The sequence below is a fragment of the Macaca nemestrina genome, chromosome 5, assembly GCF_043159975.1.
Source record: "Macaca nemestrina isolate mMacNem1 chromosome 5, mMacNem.hap1, whole genome shotgun sequence".
Lineage (NCBI taxonomy): Eukaryota > Metazoa > Chordata > Mammalia > Primates > Cercopithecidae > Macaca > Macaca nemestrina.
The window spans coordinates 176,987,370-177,012,566 of NC_092129.1; the positions used below are offsets into that span (position 1 = coordinate 176,987,370).

Below are 25,197 nucleotides of genomic sequence, written 5' to 3' on the forward strand. Positions count from 1 at the left end.
GTTATTTGTAAACAGGTGAGGAAAATCCTCTAGGTCAGCTAGCTGGACATGCGGGACTGAGGGTTCAGCTTCACAGCCTGTCTACACCACCAGCCCTACCATCACTGTGGAGTAATCACTCACCAAATCCTGCCCATCCCAACCATGAAAAAAGTGATGAGCATCCAGTGCAACGCCCATCTCCAACCTCTGTGTAGAGGAAGCCTGGCCTCCCTGGAGCAGGTCCTTGCTCAGAGGACTGCTTCAGGAGAACCTCGTCCCTCACCCAGGTCAGCATTTCAGAAGGGGTCACTTGATCTGCCTCTATCGCTGCCACACACCGTGCTATGCAGGCTTGGACTGCTCAGAAATCGCTTGTGGGAGCCACATTATTTTTCCTGCAGAATAGAATTATCTAGACGGGGGTAAATGATAGTTTCTAAGGTGGTAACTGAGCACAGAATAATATGAAGTGAGAGAACGTACACAGAGGGGCTCAGAGACAGCCTGTATTCACTGCAGCACCGGCTCTCAAGGCTGCTGGGTAGCCACGTGAGCAGGAGCTGGGGTCCCCTGTGCTGTTTCTGCCTCTGCTCATGATTCGCTTTGGGAGGCTCAGCTGATAATGTCATCTCTGCTCACTCAGGTCCTTGATCTAGAGAACTATTTCAGTATTTGCCACCCACTACAAGTCCATATCCTGGGGATGCTGTGGGCATTCCTGAACCTGTGAAGTTTCCCAATCTCTCAGAACTAGAGGGCCTGCACAGAGAGGAGCCATATGCTTTTTCCTGGTAGACAGAATAAAACAACTGTTAAGAAGCAGGCTTTGGGGCTGGGCATGGTGGTTCATGCCTATAATTCCAGCACTTTAGGAGGCCAAGGTGGGGCAGATCACCAGAGGTCAGGAGTTTGAGACAAGCCTGGCCAAAATGGTGAAACCCCATCTCTACCAAAAACACAAAAAAATTAGCCAGGTGTGGTGGTACACACCTGTAATCCCAGCTACTTGAGAGGCTGAGGCAGGAGAATCACTTGAACCCAGGAGGCAGAGGTTGCAGTAAGCCAAGATTGCGCCAGTGTACTCCAGCCTGGGAGACAAAGCAAAACTTTTCTCAAAAACAAACAAACAAACAAACAAAACAAAAGAAAACAAAACAAAACAAAAAAACAAGAAGGCTTTAGGAACACAAGGATTATCTAGTCCTGCCCTCCTTCAATTTGAAGGATGAGAAAACAGGTTCAGATGTAGCTGGCTGAGGTCCTGTATGAGCAGAGACAGGAGTGGGGTCTAGGCCTGACAACCAGTCTGTGCCCAACTCAATGATCAGGCAATTTCTTGAGACTGGGGAGTTCCGTAAAGACATTTTATAGCACTTCAACTGTTCAGCAGTTTAAATTCTTCGTAAGTTCCATTTTCCCTCACCAATGGAAAAATGTCAGGCTAATGTGATTAAGGATAATCATATTTGACCTGGCATCATGTTACTGTACAATTCGGCTTTTCCCTATAACATACGTCTTCAGCTTGCTCAGATTTTCCCATTCCTAAGTCACAGCTAAACACGTGTCTTCAAGAAGGAAATCTGGTCCATATATCAGGGATTCAGGCAAACAGATGCCCAAATTCCTGCATTCCCAAGCTGTCTTCTAAAACCCAAAGCTGCACGCATGTATGGCCCCGCTCTGTGCTTGTGACCCTGCAGCTGTGTGTGACTTCCAGGATGGGCTACTTTCAAGTCTCTCAACAACAGCAGGGGTTCCTAAGTAGTTCTTTGTTCTTTCCAATGCTTAAAATCTCTGGCAGATAACATTTTTAAAGTGGCAATTCTCTACGAAAAACTTCCAAATCTATCAATTCATCAAGAATACAGGACTGACTGCCTGATGAATTATGAGAGAAGGTAGAGAAAGAAAGATGAGTCCCCTGAATTCTTCTGGGAAGTCCTGTCACTACCCATGTCTTCTGCCTGGCAAGGCTGAGGATCAGAAACACTGGAGCTGGGAAGCCCCTACAATTGAAGCTGGATGGCAGAGCAATCACCTTTCACTTTTTTATTGAAACATATCAGGCTCCATTTTTGGCCAAGTGTCCTGCACTAAGCAGAACTTTCTCTTACCCCAAAATGGCTTCTCAGGTTTCTGTGCTATGAGGTCTAGCTCAGTTCAAACACTTCTTAGTGCCTATGATGCACCAGTGCTGTGCCGGGGGTATCCAACACACGGGCTGTCCCTGTTTGGGCCACATATTCATGCATTGCTAATAGTCATTTGAGTGGCAACATCTTTTGCCAAGAAAATCTATCTGTTGTCCAAGAACACCCGTGACAGCAGACTCCCCAGTGTTCAGGGGCTCACTGGTGACTACTCAAGGGGCTTTGCTGAGAGAAAGGCACAGTGAACTATGTGAACACCCTGTGGATACAGCCACCCTCTGACAACTCTCAGCCAACTTCTTCCTCACACCAGTACTTTCTGAACTGCCTCCCTAATGTTGTGCACAAGTTCAATCACTGGAGCCCAGTGTGGAGTAATAGGACTTAAGAACATTGTCACATGCCAGGAGAAACAGGAATGAACAAGGTCTAGTTCACCCCTTCTCCTACCTTAGTGGGTTATCTGAATGGGTCTCCATGTGGGTCTCCAGTCCATACTTGCAAACAAACTCCTTGAAACATACTGGGCAGTGAAAGACTTCATCAGCCTTCTTCTCCAAGTCACCTGACTGCCCATCTTCTACCATCTGAGGGAAAAGGAAAAAAGTGAAGTCACGAGGGAGGTCTCCCACATGGGATGGCTTCAGAAGAGAGGCCAATGCTAAGTTCAGAGATTTACAATAATAAAAGGCAAGGGTTGCATTATCCAATCCTGATTATTAAGGACCTGACCATTCATTCATTCACACAGCAAATACTCCCGGAACACTACCATTCATCCACCCACCCACCCACCCACCCGACAAGTACTTATGCAGCACCTGGTATCTGCCAGCACTGGTAATAAAAAAGTGAGAACAAGAGTCCCAAACGCTTTTGAAGCTTGCGTTTTAGCTAGAAAAATCAGGTAGAAAGCATGGAAACAACTGTAAAAGCTCTTCATTTCATCTCCGGGCTCAGCAAAGGGGCTCCAAAGAGGAAGTGCACACTAGCACTCTTCTCTCAGACACTCTACAGAAACAGTATGGGAAAACACAGCTTAAGAGCTTAGGATGGATGTCTGCCAAGTCTCCACACTGAGAAAATAAAGATTAGTGGTATTTCTGACAGAAGTCCCATAAGCAGGTGAATCTGCGCTGGGAGCCAAGAGGACCTTTTTAGCTGGTGCTGGGTCTTCTCTCTCTGACTCGGCATCGTGACTCAGTTTCCTCTTGGAGGACAATCGCCTACGTTTCAGAGGAGATGGAGGGGCTGTGGCTGTGGCACTGTTAGGGTCCTTCTCATGGATCTTCATATGTCTGAAAAGAACACACACACAATGTGATCTTTAGAAGTCAGTTCATTTATGTTTTTAATATTTTATATTTAGGCATTGGTACTTAAATTTTCTTTAGTTAAGAGACATGAGATATAATTTATACAGTGACTTCTGTCTTTCTAAAACTCTATAATCTCCTTGAACCTCTCTAAAAGCTCTTCCAAGTGCTGTCCAAAAGTGTCGCTCAATGCCTTGCTGTTCACTAGAAGACATTCATGAACTTAACTGGCATTAACAAGATGAAAACAAACTATCTGGTGACCTGATCCACTCATGCAGACAAAAAGTACTATTTTAGGACATGGAATTCTATAGAATAAAGAATTCCCAGATGCTAAACTGTTCCACTAGTTCATAAACTAAGTGCTAATGCTATCCTTGCCCCCAGAACCCACCTCCCATCTATCTGTTGTACACATCTGTCTTTTCTGCTTTGGAAGCATTTTGGTGGTCAAATTCGAGACATGCTAACAGAGCAAATGTCCAGAGTGCTTAAGACCTGAAAGCAGTTCCCTGTTGTTCGTAGTATTATGTGGATTTATAGATCACAAGAGTTAACTCGGACAGTAGAATGAAAAAGTTACATGTGGTAACTCTAATATCTACAGGACTAGGCTACCCATATGATAAGAAAGTATTATGTAAAATATGTGTATGTCTATTCCAAAAAGAGAGTCTTATAGGTTATTCAACTTAAGTGACCTTACTTTACTGACTTCTAAAACACACATTCTAAGAACAAGGTCCTAAGATATACAGGAAACAAATGACATTACAAATGAATAGTGAGTTTTAATTTCCTAATTTTGCAACATAAAAATGATTTAATTTTGCCAATGACAATCATCATGACCATCGTCATATAACTGTGGTTGAACTGTGCCAGATTTAGGACCACAGTCACAGCTTTTTATGAATAACTATTTTATAGGATTATCTTGCTTGAGAAATTCTCAGGAGTAGGGAAAGACAGCAAAATTTTCATGAGCTATCCTCTCACCCTTCTGAAAAGAAGTTTTGCTCTCTTTTTAGCTGTACTCTCCTTTTTTGTTGCTGTTGAGACGGAGTCTTGCTCTGTTGCCCAGGCTGGAGTGCAGTGGCATGGTATTGGCTCTCAGGAGGTCACGGTTGCAGTGAGCTATGATCATGTCACTGCACTCTAGCCTGGGAGACAGAGTAAGAACCGATCTCAAAAAAAAGAAAGAAAGAAAGAAATAGAATAATAATAAAGAATCACAAACAAACATTATTTAGTTCTTGGCCTCCTAAAGCCTTGTGAAAGTTAATGGGAATAAATAGCTTTGTTCTAAGCACCACCTCTATTCCAAAGTGATTGTGATTTGAGGACACCATCCCTCAATATCGGCATTAGGAGCAAAAAAAAAAGGCTGGCAAGTTTTTGACACTCCAATTTTAGAAATGCTCATTTTAAAGAAAGCATCTAAGAGTTGAGAAAGTATGATAAGAGATGTAAACTAGCATCAAACCTGCCCTTTCAATAAATTACTCAAAGCGAATTTTAATTAACAGAACCCACACCCTTTTCTACAGTTGATATGAGAATATTAAAAATTAAGAGGTTGACAACTATAAACAGTTCATGAGCCCATTTCAAGCAATATCTTTTGAATAATAGGACATAATATTTATAAAAATACAAAATGATACTTAATTATTTTGTTCTTGGGATTTATGAAAGAAGTTGTTTTCATAAAGGAGGGACTGAGGCCAACACTTAGTGAGGGCCTAGCAGGAACCTTAGACAGATCATTATTTCCATTTTGCAGATGTGGCAGCTGACGTGCAGGGAGGTCAACCTGCCCACAGCCTCAGAGCTTGATTTGACCTATGTGCGCCGACTCTGAGCTCATGCTCTTCCCCCAACCCCAACCTCTCTCTCAAGACCACGCCAGTCAGTTAACTCTGTTCTGGATCACCAGCTGGAATCTTAGGGATACAACCTGAACCTGGACACTTCCTCTCTGGTGGACTGTGGCCACAGGTGGCACAGTTACTACCAAACTTCAACAGGAGAGTGAAGGGGGTGAGGAGCCCACAGCTCAGGCATAGAACGCTGCCACCTCCAGTTTTGCTCAAGGACTGCAGAGCCTCTATCCTAGTCTGGAAAGCTGGGGCTGCCCTTGAACTGCATCACTCCTAGAAGCGGCAGAGCGACAAAAGCAGGCCAAGACAGTCTGACAGACGGGGCTCACTCCAGTTCTCCCACTGAGCCCCAGAACCCCAGGTGCGAAAGCACAAGCACCGCTCCATTCCAGGGTGAAATCCCCAGCTACTGGGCACAACATGGGAAATTCTTGCTTTGTCCTTCAAACCACATGATGAGCAAAAGCCACGGGTGCATTGACAACCTCAATTCAGCCCACGGGTGAACTGCAGGGTTGGAGGGGTCCGGCCAGGTCTGACGATGGATGTGATGTAGTGAGAGATTCTCCCCACTGCTCTGACCCCTGCTCTGCTTCCCTGGCCTCCAACAACAGGAGTGGCAACTTGCGCTGTTCATTTCCTCCCAAAAGCTCAAAGGAAGTGGAGCCAGGATCATCATGATGAGACACTAGTGACCCCTTCCCCTCAAGCTGTAGCCAAAACAAATTAGGGGTGATGGGAAAGAGAATATTCTAATCCTTAGAAGGCCTGAGTCTTTCTCTCAGGGTTGATTTCAAGGGCTAATCTGTCTAAGTTCCATGCATCCTGAGAGTCAATAAATGACAAGGAGCCCATGAACTGGACGGGAGCTGGGATGGGATTCAGCCCTCTATTCTGCATAGAAAGTCCCTCTCCACAACAGACTGGAGGCATCACCATTTAGTTCTGCTTGGACACTTCCACCAACAAGGACTTCTCCATTTTCACCGGCTGTTCTAATTGTTTTTTTTTGTTTGTTTGTTGTTTTTTTTTTTTTTTTTTTGAGACGGAGTCTCGCTCTGCCGCCCAGGCTGGAGTGCAGTGGCCGGATCTCAGCTCACTACAGGCTCCGCCTCCCGGGTTCACGCCATTCTCCTGCCTCAGCCTCCCGAGTAGCTGGGACTACAGGCGCCCGCCACCTCGCCCGGCTAGTTTTTTGTATTTTTTAGTAGAGACGGGGTTTCACCGTGTCAGCCAGGATGGTCTCGATCTCCTGACCTCGTGATCTGCCCGCCTCGGCCTCCCAAAGTGCTGGGATTACAGGCTTGAGCCACCGCGCCCGGCCCGGCTGTTCTAATTGTTAAAACCATCTCCCTCACATGGAGTCACAAATTCTGTCCTTGCTTTAACTGTCTATCTGTCCTCAAGCGAGATGCTGTGGTATAGCATCAGTGTATGTTCTCATCCGCGTGGCAGCTCTTCCAATAGTGTAAGAGGACTACTGCGCTTCTGTAATGTGTTCTCTTTTCAAAAGCGAACAGCTCCCCTGAAGCTCTGCTTGCAAGTCTGTGGAATTATACTGGTCCCAAGTAACCTTGGAATGCTCTCCAGTGTACAGGTATCCTTCATGAAATGCTGGATCCAGATGCAAATTCAGTCTGGATGTGATCTGACAGCTCAGAGCACATGGCTGGCACTATGACCTCCAGAAGCTACATAAAGGGAGCCTGGGTGGGTTCCATTGGGTGTGTTTATACCCTCAGTTCCTACCAAGTTTGTTGTCAATCACAACCCCCATGATTACTTCATTTACTGCTATCAAACCACATCTCCTCCATTCTGCACCTGAGCAGTACATCTTTTCATCTTCCAGATTGGCGAGGGTGAGAAAGTCTTACATTAACAATATGCGGTGCTGGTCTGGTTCAGAAGACTGGTACTCTCTCATCATTGGTGAGAGTAGAAATGAGTGACCGCCTTTCTGCAAAGTGGCTGAGCACTAGAGATATGAAGTTTAAATATGTATGATCTTTACCTCAGTAATTCCTCTCCTAGAAATCTGTCTTAAGGTCTAATAACTGAACAAGTGTGCGGAGATCCATATATAAGGATTCACATTTCAATGGATACATTGCATAAACACTAGCAGTGGCAGGAATTCCTACCAGCTGGTCTTAGTATCTTAAACTGGCCACTCTGCTCTTCCTCTTGCTCTCTTATTTTCCATTTTCTATCCAGCAGTCAGACTGAGCATCTAAAACACAGGACCAATCATACCACTTCCCTGCTTAAATTCCTCTGACAGTCCCATTCTTAGAATTAAACTAAATCTGGCTTCCACCTATCTGCTAGACTTCAACAGTGGAGCACCCTGCCCTCTTCCATCCCAAGGCCCTTTCAGACAGACTAGCCCCTGTGGGTCCCTCAAACGCATCCAACTAGTTCCCACATCCGGGACTCAGGTGCTTGCTATTTCTGTCTGGAAAACTGCACCCCAGACCTTCCCAAGCCTGGCTCCTGCCGTCCAGGTTTTGTGCCACGTGCCTCTCCTGCAAAGCCTTGCCTGAGGCCCCACACCCCACCGGTGCAGATGCTCTCATGCCCACAATTTAGTGTTCCTTCCTCCACAGCACACAGCAGTAGTTGAATATACCATGTATTTTACTCGTCTGACTGTCCCCTCACCCTCAATTGAAAGTAAGTTCCATTACAGCAAGAACCTGGTCTCTGTTGTTCTCTGCATGAGCCCTGGTGGCACATAGGTGTTGGTCAGTAAGTATCTGCTAAACTGCTGGATGGAAGAACAAACAAATAAATATTTGTTGAATTCCTGAATGGACAAATGAAGGAGTGAAGGAATGAAGTGTATGTAGAAAATGTTTGCTTCACTCAGAGTATTACTATGACATTTATTCTCAGGTTCCAGGACACCTTACAACTTGCCTTGCTAGAATTTGGTGTGAGCAAACCTGACATGAGATTGTGAACAGTGCCACATTGTAGGGACTTCAATCGAAAACACTCTTAACTATGAACACTGAGGACATATTAATCTTTTCTTATTGGAATTCATGTTTGTTCATTCCAAACAATACCTACACTCATTATAGAGAGAGGTTAATGTAAAATCCAAGTATATTTCTGCTTTTCCATAAAATTCTGTGATTCTCTTTTGGAAGCATGACACTTTAATAGTAGGAATCCTGCTGCACTGTGGTCTAAGGAAGGAATTTTATCAGAACTTTTGGAGTCAAGAAGTTTTATCCTATTCATAACACCCAAAGAGGCTTTTACAGTGATAAACGAACACAAATATTGCAGATGTTTTTTAAACTTGGAAAAAAAAAAACCCCAAATCTGAGCACTTTTTGGCACAACTGGAGCCTACTTTGAATCTAGGAGTAGATGCTGATTTTCAGCTTAAATGGCTTTTCTCCCACAAGTGTAATCATTTGCTTTCTAAAATTTGAGATGGTCCATTGTAGTAGGGTAGGTTATCTGTGACAATATTGAAAACATCAGAGTTAAACCAAAGAGTACACCCTGTGCAAGGGCTGAAGGCTGGTCAATAACTCCGGGGAGACAGACCAATCCCTAAAACCTGACCCTCCCTGCCTCCCTGAATGTTCTCCTTTCCAGTTCCAAATACAGGAACTTTCTGCTGACCTTCTTTAGGCATGTTAAGTCATTAGATTTGGGAATGGGGTAAAGCTCTTAGCTATTCAAGCACTGGCTTTCTCTGAGCAGCAATCAGGAATCTGGGTGGGAAGATGGTGTAGACAGACACCATGTGATGCAATGAAAACTTTTGGGTGGTCTCTGAGCAGTGACACATTTGAGACGTGTGATCTTTGTTCTGCCACCAGTAACCATGGAGACTCCAGAGAATCTTGGGCTCCCTCAGCTTCAGTTTCCACACTGGTAAAATGAGGACAATCCTGTCAGTCCCTAGAACACCAGTATTCCCTCTGTAGGCTTCTGACCAGCAGCATGGGCACCATCTGGGAGCTTAATGCAAATAATAACCCCTGAGTCCCACCCCAGACCTGCAGACTGGTAGGCACTGGGTCAGGGCCCAGCAGTCTGGCTTGCACAAGCCCCGCAGGTGATACTGAAGCCTGCTTAAGCATGAGAACCACAGGATCATAGTGAACTTCTCCAGCTCTCTGCACCGTTTGCAGGTTTGGTTAACCATTTGACCAGGACGCTAACATTTTTTGGATACCAGCATTAGACATCTCCCAGACTCATCTTCCAATATACCAGCAGTCTCTGCATCAGTTTACCAGGCATAAATGCTTAACCAAAAAGTTGGGAAATTTAACATTCTTAAAATTCTTTTGGGGGCAAAATCCTTTGGGAAACTCTCGACCAGTTTAAATGTGATCCAAACCAAAGATTACTTGGTCATAGCTGCCCTCACAGCAGGTCTCAGACATTCTTCAAGCTCTCCGTGTGTAATTTACGTGTGAAGGTTAAACCTCAGGAGAAATATAGACACTTCCAGTATTTGCTAACTTTTCAGTCTCAATTTCTTCCTAGGACTGTTAATGGAGAAGCCGACTCATTTGATACCCTGAGTGAATGGTACCGTGAGGAAAGTCACTCTGTCAGGACACAGGACGCTGTATACAAAGCACACACAGCACGGCCCAAGACATGCCAAGCCAGAGGCAACAGGTTCAAACAGGGTCTGGCAGGCTGGTTATAGAGACATCCTCATCCGTACCTGGTGCTTGCTTTTTTTTTTGTCCAAAAAAGCCTTGTGATAAACAAAGAGGGAGTGAATAAGATTAAGAACCTCCACAGCTGCACAACCTACATTTCTGGCCAAAGTACGTCTCTAGAAAGATGTGTGTATGCTTTCATAACAAATGCCTCGGAGAGGAGCTCAGCGTGCAGGGCTGTGGATGATGCTTGTAATGCCAATCAAGTTCTATGCAAGCAAATGGGGGACGGAGAGCAGACAGAGTGGGAGGGGGTGAGGGGAGTACAGCAAGGTGGCAATTCCTGGTGTGGCCCCACCTGTAAAGTGCAGAGGCACCTTCTAGTAATTCAGGTGTTGTTTGGGTTCAGTCATGCCTGTCCGGAAGGCAGGTCACACCAGCTGTCCCAGGGTGTGGAGGAAGGTTAGACAATGCGTAAGCACCTGTGCTGACCCCCAAAGCCAGCCATCTTAGAGAAGTCCAAAGTCAGCCTGGCATGAAGTGTAAACCCGCAGTCCGTAGGCTCGCTGTGGGAATGCCGTCAGCCAGGTGGCTCCCAGGGCTCTCGGGATGCTCCTGGTGAAATGCACCGCACACTGCAGCCACCACCAGAGGCCGGTTAGATCCCACAGCCTCTGATGTGGGCAATGTGGCCCATGGAGGCTGTGACAAAGTCAAGCTTTGTGGCTGATACTGAGGTTTATTCCTACTGCCTTCATTCAGGGAGGTGTCTGTAAAGACCACATGCTCCACAGCACAGATTTCCTCTACAAGCCCCCCTTTCCCTGCAATACTAGGGCAACATGTCCCCAAATAGAGAGCGTCTCTCATCTACTGACTGTAGCATAGCATTCCAATGGAGCCAGTGTAAGGATACAGTTAAATTTGATGAGATTTAATTTGAAGTCCAGGTGTACCAGGGGTTCATTTTCATGTTCCTTGTAAGCAAACGCTTTGGCAGGCTCTCAATCTCCACTGCTCATCAGCCCAGAGCTTCTCTCCAACCCCAGGCGTGGGGTCATGGCTCTCCAGGCTGGACCACCATCTCTGCTCTCCTGCCTCAGGTTCCTTGGCAGTATTTGGAGACAGCAGTTCCTTTTCTATCTTGGTCCTTCTGGTTTCTTGGTACAGATACTTCCTTAATGATGAACTGAGCTAGAATGATAATGCCTGAAGAATATATATTCTTTTCTTTCTGGAAACAGAATCTTGCTGCACCACCCAGGCTAGAGTGCAGTGGTGCGATCCAAGCTCAGTGCAGCCTCAAACTCCTGAGCCCAGCGTCAAGGGATGACATTCTCTTGCTAATGACTGTCTACTTAGAAAACTGAGGCCCCTTCTCTGCTACCTCTACAGCTCCTTCCTCCTCTCGACTTTCAGATCCAGTAGCGGGTAGGGGGTGTTGGCAGTCAGTCCACATTAACCAGCACCAACCTTTTAAAAATCTTTTACTCTAGACATGATTCCTAACTGCCCTGCCCTTGAATCAGTAACACCCTACATCTGCTTGTGCTTGTCTTTTTCCCTTGCCTGCTTATTTATGCTAAAATAAATGTTCATGTTATTTGGTCCCCATACCTATTTACAAAATCCACAAAAATACACAGTACATATTTTCATACAAAATCAGACATTCTTAAAAACAAACAAAAGACCTCAGAAGTTGGATGAACTGACGTTTCTCTCACCCAAAGAGAACTCTCATTAACACGGAGCTGCAATCGGCCGGCTAGGCCCTTCCTGGATGAGTCCAGAGACATCAGTGGAAGGCTCCCATTTCCCATGGACAGGCCTTAGATACCTCAGGGCAGCCGCTGTGTTGTCATGGCCTCTTCTTCTTCCCCAGGCTAACCTCCCTCGGTTTCCTCAACATTTACATGCAGCCTGGGGTCCAAATCCCACACCCATGGCTGGCCTCTCCCAGCAGGGACGCTGAATATCCTCATATTACAGTGTGAGGTGATGGTGCCCCAACTTAAGTCATCATTCCCAAAGTGACCTCAAGAGCCCAGAGCTGTCCCCTCTGAGCGAAGCCATCACCAGCCACCACAGAGACCAGCTTCCCAGGGCAACGGCTAAAATCATATACGCCAACCCCCACACCTAAGCTTCATAGGAGGAGGGAAGTGCTGAAGTCACAGAGGCCATTTCCCACTTCAGCTTGAAGGGAGACCGCTTGAGGTGTCTTCAAGAAGGCAGGACCTAGTCACTCACTCTGTGCAGGAGGAAGAGATGACTATCTTCATGACAGGGCAGTGCGAAGTCACTGCCACTCCTCAGCCAGTTCCAAAAGAGGAACAAGAAATGCACGGGCGGGGCCATCCCAGATGGTCGGCCACGCGCCCATGAGGAAAGTGGAAGGTGCAGTGGGCGAGTGCAGGAAGAAGCCTAGTGAAAAAGGAGAGCCACCCACTCTGGAGATGTTGTATTATATTGCTTAGGGGCCACTGAGAAACTGCTGGCAAGGAAACGGGAACCAAGATTGGAGAGAGAATGATGAATATAAATGAATCCAAAGAGAAATGTCACCTCCCAAGACCAACCAGGTGACAGAGTCCTTCTGTATGACCAAGGCCGTTTATAGCCACTTTTATCTAAAACGGATGGACACGGTGCACACATGGCCCCTGTTCTCCAGAGATGTCGAGGGAGCAACAGTATACCATCTACTAACAGAAACCGGAGAGGAGAGCCCTGGAAGAACCTGCAGCATCGCAGACCTCAGTTTTCCCACCCATAAACTTGGAACAGCAGTCCTCTTGAGCAAGCTGGGTTATATAAGCATGAAGAGGAAGAATTAAGTGCTGACACCGCAGGACCAATGAACCCATTATGCAACTGAATCTCCGGTTTAAGGAAATACAAAATCTTTCTCCACTGAAGGCCAACAACCTTTCCATTAAGCATCCCAGAGCCCCAAGAGAAGCTGAGGACGGCCCACAGGCACACAAACGTGCCAAAGGTGAGATGAGAATCCGTATCATGAATGCACAGGCTAAGACTTCAATGCTTCTTGTTCATGTTTCAGTGGGGAAGGTGGGATGGGCGCTGAGGGGGCAATGTTGCCACTAATCACCTTCCTTAACACATCAGAAAAAGGTTGACAGTGAGTGGGCACGCTTCGGGGTTTGCTAGCACCAGCTTGTTCAGCCCGAACAGGTCGGACAGGTTGGATATTTAAACAAAGGCGGAAAAATGTAAGGTATAAAACCCTGTGAACTGCTACGGTGGAACTGCTGCCAGGTCCCTGCAGGTTTCATTTTGTGATCTAATGCTGGAAGTCAGGCTCCCTCTTGACTTTGCCACTTTCGTGTTATGAAACTAAACTGGACACACACTCAGGACCTGTTCAAAGTCCTCAGCACATCAGACAAGGGGCATGGTCGGCGAGGACACCAGGGCACGCTGCATTCCAGAGCAGAGGCCAGCTCCTTGCTCCTCATCCTACCCCCAGCAAGCCCATCCCTTACCTTCCCTAACCTAATTTCTCACTCTCACCCCTGCTTGCTGTTCAAGTGTGGGCAAGCATGATGTTCCAGATTCTGCTGCCATCCACCAGTTTTACCTGGTAAGACTGAGCTGCTGAAATAACTCAACAAGATATGTCAAAAATACTGTACTGCCTGCATTAAAGATAAAATTTATTTTGCATTTCCTTAGTTTCCAAAAAACAAACTAACAAACACCAACTCTGCTAAAACAGAAGAAAACTTAAGTTATAAATATTAGCATCCAGTTGACCAAATGATAAAAAACTAATTATGAGCCAGATCATAAATTTGAGAACTAGTGATAGGATGAAAAAGACTTGATTGCTGCTTAACATGTCCACTGAGGGGACAGTGTCCACTTGGACAGTTTTATGATTGTTATGCTCGTTGGCATAACTGAACTTGAACTTGGTCAGTTCAATTCAGAGAGAAATTCTAAATTAAAAGTAAGCATCAGCTACAAGGAGGTTTCTCAAATATTTCTTCAAAAATACAAAGTAAGCCGGGCATGGTGGCTCACGCCTGTAATCCCAGCACTGTGGGAGGCTGAGGTGGGTGGATCGCCTGAGGTCAGGAGTTTGAGACCAGCCTGGCCAACATGGTGAAACCCCATCTCTACTAAAAATACAAAATTAACTGGGTATGGTGGCACATGCCTGTAATACCAGTTACTCAGGAGGCTGAGGCAGGAGAACTGCTTGAACCCAGGAGGTGGAGATTGCGCCACGGCACCCCAGCCTGGGCAACAAGAGCAAAACCCCATCTCAAAAAATTAAAAAATATATATATATAAATAAACACATATACACACACATATATACCCATATATATAAAAAATAAGTTGTGCTGATTGTTAAAGGGTATTAGAAAAGAAAAAAACACAAAGTAAAAGGGAAAATGTTTCGAGGAAGGTCAAGTCTAGCAAACAAAAAACAGGCTACACAAGAGACTGTCAATTAAAATTGGCCAACTTTTGGCTTTGATAACTTTCTTACACTTTTTATCTTATTTGAAGAATAAAATTCAATGACAAATCCCACTTGCCTACCTTTTTTCTCAGAGGATAGTGGTAGCTTTCAACTATTCAGGTTTCTAAAATGCAAAGTAAAAATTCTGGAAAGAACCACAGAATCTCATCTAATAGTATTAATGCAAATCCACACTAAAAAAGTATAAAAACAGGCCAGGCATGGTGGAGTGTGCCTGTAGTCCCAGCTACTCGGGAGGGTAAGGTGGGAGGATCGCTTGAGCCTGGGAGGTTGAGGCTACAGTGAGCTATGATGGCGCCACTGTACTCTAGTCTGGGAGACAGAGTGAGACCCTGTCTCAAAACAAAAAACCACACACACAAAAACCCAAGCACACACACATACACACATACATATGTAAACATCATAGAACAAGCAATCAAACAAAAAAAAGGCAAGTGTTCAGGTAATAATAAGGATTTGCACAACTTGGCCACAGAAATTCAGCATGACACACAGCTACTGTTGCACAGCATTGTTACCAGGCTCTCGGGTTCTTAGAATGCAGCCTATGTTGCCCCAGTTGTTAAGAAGCTGGGAGTGTATTTTCTCACTTTAGTAAATCCATCTGCTGAACAAGTAGGTATAAGGAGCTGCTGGGTTAAATATCTTAAGAGAGAAGAGAACGGAAGGCCTTGAACTACAATTTGTTGTGCACCTAACATGAGCCAGAGGCTCATGTATATGTTACAGCATTTAATCCTTCTAACAGAAGGATTACAGCATTTAATCCTTCTAACAGATTTTGTGAGTAAACATTACCCCCACTAAAGACGAAGAAATTGAGGCTCTTGACCACTCCAGGGAGTATCCTTTATCAGCCCTGGCCAGAAAAGTTAGGCAGAGCTATCAGGACTCAGAAGCACCACAGAAGATGTCGCCCTTCTTTAAACCACTACTGAAGTAAAAATAAAAGCACACAGGTTTCACATCCAGCCAACGAGATGTAAAGAAAGGCTAAATTTATTTAATCAATCAGTAAGCTTATGTGGTGAAAGCTTAATAATGCTTTTGGGGGGAACTGGTAGCTCAGACATTCTGCTGTAATCAACAAATTTGTACATATCCGCTCTTTTTCTCCATGTCTTATCTAGTGGAAAATCTCCACTCTGGAGGGAAGATTATGGGCCTCTTACCAAGGTGCACTCTCAAGAGAGGGAAAAGCATATTAAGTGGAATGATCATGGATGGGATATTACACTTACATATATTTTGTTTTATCTGGTTAAAAGAGAAGTTTCAGCCCTTCTTAAAGAAAAGCTTTCTAAATTATACCAGAAGTATGTCTATTTTAGTGTTCAGAGTACTAACATATGCTGAAAACTGCTTTGATACCCAAGTATTATCACGATGAAACTACAGTACCAACTATTCACTAAATGCCTAACATGTATCAGGAGATATATACAGTTCATACAGCTATGCTGACTACGAATATCCCATTAAAATCACATTTACACAAACCCCTCAACAGTCTTTGTATAGAACACTTATGTCCTTCTAAGTGGAGTTAAATGTGTTAAGATCTCTGAGCATCCCTGAAGGACATTTGCTTTTGATTTGTCTTTCCCCCTTGGATGTAGACAACTGAAATGCTTTTAAGCTTTTCTTTTCCATAGAAGTATTTCAACGGAAAAAAAACGTTCACACAGTCCAGGGCAGGGTGACCCACAGAGTTTTATCCTACAAATAAATATATAATTTATTTCCATGTGAACTGTCCTGATACCTTCCTTCCTGCAGAAGAATATGTCAAGAGGGACAGGGACCTTGTGATTACGAGATTAATTTTAAGATGGGACTGACTGAACCTTTGAGTGGTCACCTCCACCCTTGAGAAGCAACACGTGCCAGAACAAGCTACAGGGTGTCATCAGAAACTTGATATGACCATGATGGAAGTTCACAGGACCCTTCCTCTTGCTGGGCACTGAGGGTAAAGAAATGACTGTCCCCTGCTTTCAGAAACACTGTGCTACCTCTGCTCCTTCTCTCATTTAATACTGGCCACCTGTTCCAGATACCCAAGTGCAGTTGTGCGCCAAGGGCTGGCTTAGCCTAGGCATCTGAGAGTAGTATGCTAAATTCAGAGCCTTTGTGGTCTCATTTGTCATGGAGCAGGTCACATTTCTGTGCAGCTAATATTTTCTTCAAGCATAATAGGAACATATAAGCCTCTGTTCCTGAAGCCTATCCTGATGTCCAGGGGCATCCTCAGGTCCTATGTCTCCTACACTTGGCAACAGAAAAAAATCACGCCTGTGGCCGCAGGAAAAAAGCCTGCAACAAAACAACTAGATGATGTTCCAAGGATTTCCCTTCTTCATCTTACCCCTTCTTTTTGAGGCAAAGTTTCGCTTTGTTGCCCAGGTTGGAGTGCAGTAGCGCAATCTCGGCTCACTGCAGCCTCCGCCTCATGAGTTCAAGTGAACTCCATCTCCTGGGCAGCTGGGATTACAGGTAAGTGCCACCACACCTGGTTAATTTTTGTTTTTTTTTTAAATAGAGATGCGGTTTGTTGGCCAAGCTGGTCTTGAACTCTTGTCCTAAAGTGACCCACTCACCTTGGCCTCCCAAAGTACTGGCCCATCTTCACCATTCTAATGACAGTTGAAATCAGAACACATCCCTACTCTTCAAAGAATAAATGAAGTCAGTCATGAAAACTTGCCTCTGCCAGGGTCTTAAGTATGTCCTTAAATGTAACACATGCTCCACAACTCTCTTTAGAATTAAAAGTCTACAGTCTGTAAAATACAGAGCAAAGTGAAAATTAATTTCCTATTTCCCCAAAGCAATTTTAAAAGGAAAATACCAGTTTTAGAGACAGGCTTTATTCCAAATGAGGCACATTTCAATCCTCTGTTTCAAGTATCATTTCTTCACAGCTTTGCAGCCCAGCACTTTCTGGAACAAGCTTTGCATATTGCAAAGCTCAATGCCCTTTTTCCTACATTGAGCTCTCCCAGAGGCATGCTCTGGCTCAGTTTCCCAAGTTTGTTTTGGAAGACGAGCACCACTCAATCCAAATTTTCAACGTGGGAGCAACTGATAAAGAGTTCTGGGAAGTTAAAAGCTGGAGCCACGGTGATGTTTCCATGATACATGTTTTGTACTTGATGGCAACCTACTCTTCTGCTCAGCAACTGAGCTGTGGTTAGAAAGGCTTGGGACAAAGGATTTTCAAACCTCAAAAACATGAGAATCTGCATACAGGGAAGTGGCAGCTCACAAAGCTATACCAGATATAGTAATAAATTAAAAAGGTCTTTATCCTAACCTTTCTCAAAACAAATTAAAATAATATAAGTAACAAATTAAAAAGGCCTTTATCCTAACCTTTCTCAAAATAAGTTGGTATTAGCATCACTCTCATCTCCCTACTTGCCAAAATATAATTACTTTTAAAAGATCAAGTAAATTTATTTACTAGTAAAAAGTGTAAGAAGTTATAGGCTTTATCAGTGCTACAAAGCATCTGTCTACGACTACACATAATTTAATATGCTACCTTCATTCTGTGAAGTTTACTTTATTTGGCCAATATAACAATTCTGAGTGTCCTCTTATAAAACTAAGATAAAGGAAACTCTACAAAAAGACTGAGTCGCATTATAAATACAGATAACTAACAAATACTCATAAAATGACTATAGGCCAAAGGAAATAGAGTGAGTTGCTCTATACACCTCAATATCAGCTAAAAGTAACTTGAAACTTCAAAGGATGTAGTCCTCAGAGTCTGTGTTGTGAGGCCCTCTGAGTGTTTCAGCAAAAAAAAAAAAACAAAAAACAACTTTGGGGTGGAGCCCAGATCTGCCTCAAGCAGGCAAAACTGGAGAGCTGGGCTCATCTGGAAGAGTGTGCACACACACGGAGGTGTGCACCCCATGTGTGAGTGTGGACAGCCTTCAGACCAGGGGGTGAGCAGAAGAAGGGAGAAGGGTAAGCTGTGTGGTCATCAACTGTGCTGTTGAGGAGCACAGCACAGACCAGCCTTGTGGAATCAAGCCTTCAGAGAAACGAAACTCCAGAAATCCACGCTACAGAGAATCATGCCACGGCAGAGGCCCCACCCAATCTGTACCCCTCAGGGGAGGAGCCAAAAATCAGAGCACAGGGCCATGTCAGACGAAACTGGCACAGTTGAGGGAAAGCCTCGAGCAGGTTATAAACAAGATGGAACGGAGGCACCTGGGTGTGGGTGCCCTGGGAAGCGGAGGCAGAGGTTCTCTGATCCCTCAGCTTAGCGTCGGCTCTGGAGACCCCATGAGGGAATTCCTGGGCACTACCCAATCCCAGCAGGTGCCAACAGACCTTGGGAAGCAGTGATAGCGGAAGGGAAACAAGAAAAAGAACTTTGATCTTAAGCACTAAACTCTCACAAGTCGACTGATTGCCTTCCGTGCTGCTCAGGACCTGGGTTGCATTACTCTTTTTAATTCCTGCACACACATCCCAGGGCAGTTCTGGCCCCTGATTAATGTAACACAGGCCCACAGGTATGTGCTTGGGAGAGATCACAGCTCACTACTAGAGTCTCAGATTCTGGAACAGATCCACTGGGGCAAATAAATCTAACTCCACTCTCCCTGGCACATTTTTGTAAGTGTTCTCACATTTTTATAATTTTTTTCAAAAGTACAGTTTCGCCAACAAATGAAATGGTAATGACTTTTATGTGATTTACCAAAACCCAAATGTTTTTTTAACTCATTATTTGCAACTTTCTGCAAAGACATAATAAATGTAGTATGATAATCCCCAATATTTCAAAAATAGTTACTTAAATTACAGATTTAGTGTAGCAAAAACTAAAACAAGCAAACTTAAAAGAAATCACTCTCAATTTACTCAATTTATTTTCTGGCATTATAAGAATGTTTACTCAATATATTTTCCCTCTCTGGCACATATAACAATAAAAGAGTAGTAATCATTATTGATACGTACCATTTAACAACAACTATCCAAGTGCTTTGCATGTGTTATTTACTGATCATCACAGCATTCCCATGAGGTAGGTACGGCTAATACTACCTTTTACAATGAAATAATTCGGACACAGAGGTGTCAAGTAACTTGTCTGGGATCACACAGCTAGTAGTGGAACACTTTCCTAGACTGTCATTATGGTGGTTTCAACTCTAACAATACAGACTCAGAAACTCCCTCTACCCAGGGGATGTCCATAGTACACTGTAAACCTTCAGAACCTTTTACAAACATTATTAAATCTGAGTCCAAATTCAATGTGAGGTAATACTAAGCCATTCTGTTAAAGTGTCAAAAAATTAAGAGATTTCCACAAAATTCTACAGAACTAAGATTAGAACTCAGCCCCAATTTAGTCCTCTCCTCTGAATCAAGGTGCCTCATAATAAGTAAAATCAGTACCAGAAAACCAAAGATTAGCACAAACAAGTATCCCCAAGGCCTGCTTTTCTTCTGTTGCCCAGGCTGGAGTGCAGTGGCAAGATCTCGGCTCACTGCAACTTCCACCTCCTGGGTTCAAGCGATTCTTGTGCCTCAGCCTCCTGAGTAGCTGGGACTACAGGCACACATGACCACATCTGGCTAATTTTTGGCATTTTTAGTAGACACATGATATTATGATGTTGGCCAGGCTGGTCTCAAACTCCTGGCCTCAAGTGACTGGCTTGTCTCAACCTCCCAAAGTGCTGAGATTACAGGTGTGATCCACCGTGCCCAGCCAATGCCTGCTTTAAAAAAAATATTTATAAATAACTCCAAAATACAATGACCATAAATGAGAAATGTATCTTAGAATAGTACCCAGGGCTATGCTACAAAAAGTTCAAAACAATTTCTAAGACTATCCAAGTAAACCCAGACAACACAGAGTAATAAAATTCAGTCAAAATGGTTGCCCCCAAAACTATCCCATGCTCACTATACATAGAATATGCTAGTGGGATGACAGTAATAGTTTACCATTGAAAAATAACGTTCTATAACAGCACAGAATAGTGTTGAGAATGAGGAAAAGAGTGAAAGAGTGTTTTTTCTAATATGCAAAGTGACACAAAAGCTACATCAATGATTTCTCACATACAGTCCATGTGTCCCAATCAGAAAATCTGAAATCTGAAACATTGAAAGTTTCAATATTGAAAACTTTCTGAGAGCTGACATGATGCCACAAGTGAAAATTCCATACCTTACCTCATGTAATGGGTCCCAGTCAAAATTTTGTTTCATGCACAAATATTAAAAATATTGCATACAATTATGCTCAGGCTATGTGTATCAGGTGTATATGAAACATATACAAATTTTGTGTGCAGACTTGCATCTGTGTCCCATCCTCAAGATACCTCATTATATATGTGCAAATATTCCAAAAAACAAAACAAAACAAAAAAACAACAAATCAAAATCCCAAACACTTCTGGTGCCAAGCGTTTTGAATATGGGGTACTCAACCTGTGGTAGTTAAAAGCATGGCCTCTGAAGCCAGATATCCTTTATTCAAATCTTATCACTGTCTATTACCTCAGTTCTTTCCTCATTTGCAAAATGGGATAATAATTATACAATCCTTACAAGGCAGAGTACATAAAAATAAATGGAGATCAATAAGGAAATGGAAGACTTGAACAATGCTATAAACCTACTAGACCTAACAGCAAATCTATAGAACACTCCACCCAACAGCAGCAGAATACACATTCTTCTCAAACAGATGGAACATTCTCCAGGATAAACCATATGCTAGGTGATAAAACGAGCCTCAGTACATTTACAAAGTTTGAAATCATGCAAAGTATGTTCCCCAACTATAATGGAATGAAACTAGAAATCAGTAACAAATTAATGGAATGAATTTTCCCGACCATAATGAAATGAAACCAGAAATTAGTAAGAAATTTGAGAAGTCACAAATTTGTGAAAACTGAACACCATACTTCTAAATAACCAGTGGGTCAAAGAAGAAATCACAAGGGAAATTAGAAAACATGCTGAGATGAATGAAAAAGAAAACACAACATACAAAAACTTACGGGAAACAACTAAAGCAATGCTTATAGGAAAATGTACAGTTATAAAAGCCTGTATTTAAAAAGCTCTCAAGTCAATAATCCAGCCTTATACTTTGCTGTAACACCGGAAAAAGGTCAAACTAAACCTAAAGAAAGCAGAAAAGGGGAAATAATAATGTTTAGAACAGTAATTTAATGAAATAGAGGACAGAATAGAGGGAAATCAATGAAACCAAAAGTTGGTTCTTTGAAAAGATCAATAAAATTTACAAATGTTTAGCTAGATTGACTAAGGGGAAAAAAAGAAGATTCAAATTATTATAGTTAGGAATGAAAGAAAGGAAATTACTACTGACTTTATAGAATAAAAAGGATTACAAAAGGATTACAAAAGGATATTATGAGTTATTGTATGCCAACCAATCACTTGATGAAATCGCCAAAATTCCTAGAAAGATACAAACTATTGAAACTGACTCAAGAAGAAACAAAATCTGGGGCCAGGCGTGGTGGCTCGCACCTGTAATCCCAGCACTTTGGGAGGCTGAGGAGGGAGGATCACCTGAGGTCGGGAGTTCAAGACCAGACTGGCTGACATGGTGAAACCCGATCTCTACTAAATATAAAAAAATTAGCCAGGCGTAGTGGTGCACGCCTGTAGTCCCAGCTACCCGGGAGGCTGAGGCAGGAGAATCGCTTGAACCCGAGAGGTACAGGTTGCAGTGAGCCAAGATCACGCCACTGCACTCTGACCTGGGCGACAGAACGAGACTCTATCTCAAAAAAACAAATGAACAACAACAAAAGAATAAAGGACAAAAACAACCCAACTAGAGATGCAAAAAAAAAAAAAAAATCATCTGACACAATCCAATACTTTTTCATGATAAAAACACTAAAAAAACTAGGAAAAGAAAGAAACTTTCTCAAACTGGTAAGGAACATTTATTTTAAAAATCCACAACTAATATCATATTTAATGGGGAAAGACTGAATGCCTTCTCCTTAAGATCACAAACAAGAAAAGAATGTTCATTCTCTTTACTTCTATTCGACATTGTTTTGCAGGTTGTAGCCGGGGCAAGTAGGCGAGAAAATGAATACAGACATGATATAGAATAACCTAAGGAATCCACTAAGTAACTACTAGAATGAATAAATGAGGTCAGTAAGGTTGGAGGGAACAAAATCAATATATAAATTTTAACTGTGTATCAATACACTAGCCATGAACAATTGAAAAATTAAATTGGAAAACTACTTATAGTAGTATCAAAAATAATAAAATACTTAGAAATAAATTTAACCAATATAAATTTAACTTGTACTCTGAAAACTATGAGACGTTGAAAGAAACTGAAGACTTAACAAATGGGAAAACATCCCAAGTTCATGGATCAAGTTAGTATTGTTATAATGGCAATACCCCCAGATTGGAACTTTTAACAACAGTTTAGCAATTCCTCGACTTAAACATGGATTTACCATATGACCCAGCAATTTCATTCCTAAGTGTCTACGAAGAAATACAAAAACATAGGCCCATACCAAATGTTGTACAACAATGTCAACAGCAGCTTTGTTCATAATAACCAAAAAGTTGAAACAACTTAAATGTCCATCAACTGATGAAGGGATAACTAAAATGTGGTATCATATTTCTACAATGAACTATTATTTAACAATAAAAAAGAATCTGAAGCCCACTGAAGTACACGCTTTACATGGTATAACGTATGATGTATGAATTATACCGTAAGATGTAAAAAAAAAAACAAATGAAAAGTGAATACAGATATGTATTCATGTAATACAGATATGACACCCAGAGCACCATAGCTTCAGCAATGATTATTTATTTGTAAAACACACTGCCACACAGGTTATTGTAGAAGACAATAACTATGCCTTTTATAGCTGTGTTTATTTCAATCATGTCTCAAAATGGAAATTTTCCGAATCAGGAGTGATTGGGCCTACTATCAAGAGATGTCTCATGGAGGATCACAGCGGTCAGCGGTTAGGGCCAAAACGCCACTAGGAGGGTCCTCTTCATCAGTGTGCCCACTGCCCCTGCCAACTTGGAGCTGGCCCATGGGGAGTTCCACTGAGCAGGGGCTCAGTAGGAAAAAGTGAAGGAATCCCCAAGAGGGGAACAGGCAATACCTCTAGGACCAGATTCTGAGAAGGGCAAATATGTAAAGAACAAAGGACTTTTTGGGCGTGTGGGGTGTAGAACGAGCAGACCTAAATGCAAAGCAAAAATAAATGATACCAACAGGCCAACACGGTGGTAAAAAAAAATAAAAAGCTAAAATGCAAAATATTGTATTGTAAAATAGTGACACTATTCAATTCCTTTATACCCGAAAACACTCCCAAGACAGGAGGGGCAAAGAGAATAACCCATCAGGACTGAAATTTATGAGAAAACAAAAAAGCAAAACACTTTGTAAATTCTTAATATATTCCTACTTTTCATGAAGTCATACTCTACCTCACTTCTAAGAGTTTAGACTGAGATATACACAGGCTTTAAATTATTGCAGCATTACTTAGAAATGCAAATAATAATAAATAACATCGAGTGCTTAGTTTGTGCTAGGAACTGTACGCTAAACTCAATATCACCTAATCCTCATCCTTATCCAATGAAGTAGATATGATTAAAAATCTCGTTTTTGGGGGGTCAAAATAGCATGAAAGAAAATAATTAAACAAAAAAATCTTTTTTTAAAGATGAGAAACTGGAGTACAAAGAGGTTAAGTAACTTGCTTGAGGATAGAAAATTTACAAGTAGCAGCTGAGACCTGAATTCAGGTGCCTAGTTTCCAAATCAAGAAACTTAACTGCTGTATCAGTATGTCCCATGTGCATGTATAATAAACTGGCCCATCTCATTTTAGTGTTTATATAACCAAATATAACTAGCATATCCATTTTATAGTAATTATATAAAGTTTTCTTTTGAAATAAACATGTAACAAATGTGACTCAACTTTTTTAAAAGAAAGCAGAATAAGGACTAGACAGGAATATGGAAGAGTAAATCCCTCAAAACATGTATGATCAGCCTATAAACTATTTTCCAAAGGTTCACCCCAATTTTAATATGTCCACCACTCTACTGTCTCCCACCTGAGTGAGCATCTTTCTCTCTCAGGAAGTAATGTCCTGACGTTCATCAGACTTTCTTTTTCTTAATTTTATCCTATCTTATCCTGAAGCTCCAGGACCAGGCCACTTCACTATTTATTAAAAGGTCCCAGACGTTTTGATTTTTGCAACGAAAATGTCTGTGAGGAATCTGGTAGGCATATGCAAGTATTTTTTACATGGCAGGGTTACATGGATGCTACTCTTGGAGGGCTCTTCTTTTACATGTGATAATCTGCACCCAAACAAACTCCAACTGGCAGAGGGGAAACGACTGTGTTTTATCCTGAAGAACTCTGAAGGGCCACAGACCTTGCCAAGGTACTTCCGTTTCCCATGATCCGACACCTCGAATACCCCAGAGATAGTGTGCATCTCTGGTTTTTCCATACAACGGACACAGTTCCAGAACTCTCTGTATCTTTAGGCAAGTCTTCTGAAGGCTCAGAGGCCACTGTCCTGCCTGCCAACCTCCAGGTACCAGCCAACCCCCCA

At 42.8% G+C, this 25,197-nt stretch overlaps 1 protein-coding gene across 13 annotated transcripts in view; it reads right to left on the reverse strand.

The window, feature by feature from the left end:
- LOC105487377 (ras responsive element binding protein 1) overlaps positions 1 to 25,197 on the reverse strand; it is a 202,500-nt gene that overhangs the window by 37,556 nt on the left and 139,747 nt on the right. For all 13 annotated transcript variants that reach the window (XM_071097680.1, XM_011750832.3, XM_011750821.3 and 10 more), the window contains 2 exons: positions 3,289 to 3,433; positions 2,586 to 2,722 (listed from right to left, as the gene is read on the reverse strand). In XM_071097680.1, coding sequence (XP_070953781.1) covers positions 2,586 to 2,722; positions 3,289 to 3,433 — 282 coding nt within the window. The remainder of the gene's footprint in view (positions 1 to 2,585; positions 2,723 to 3,288; positions 3,434 to 25,197) is intronic.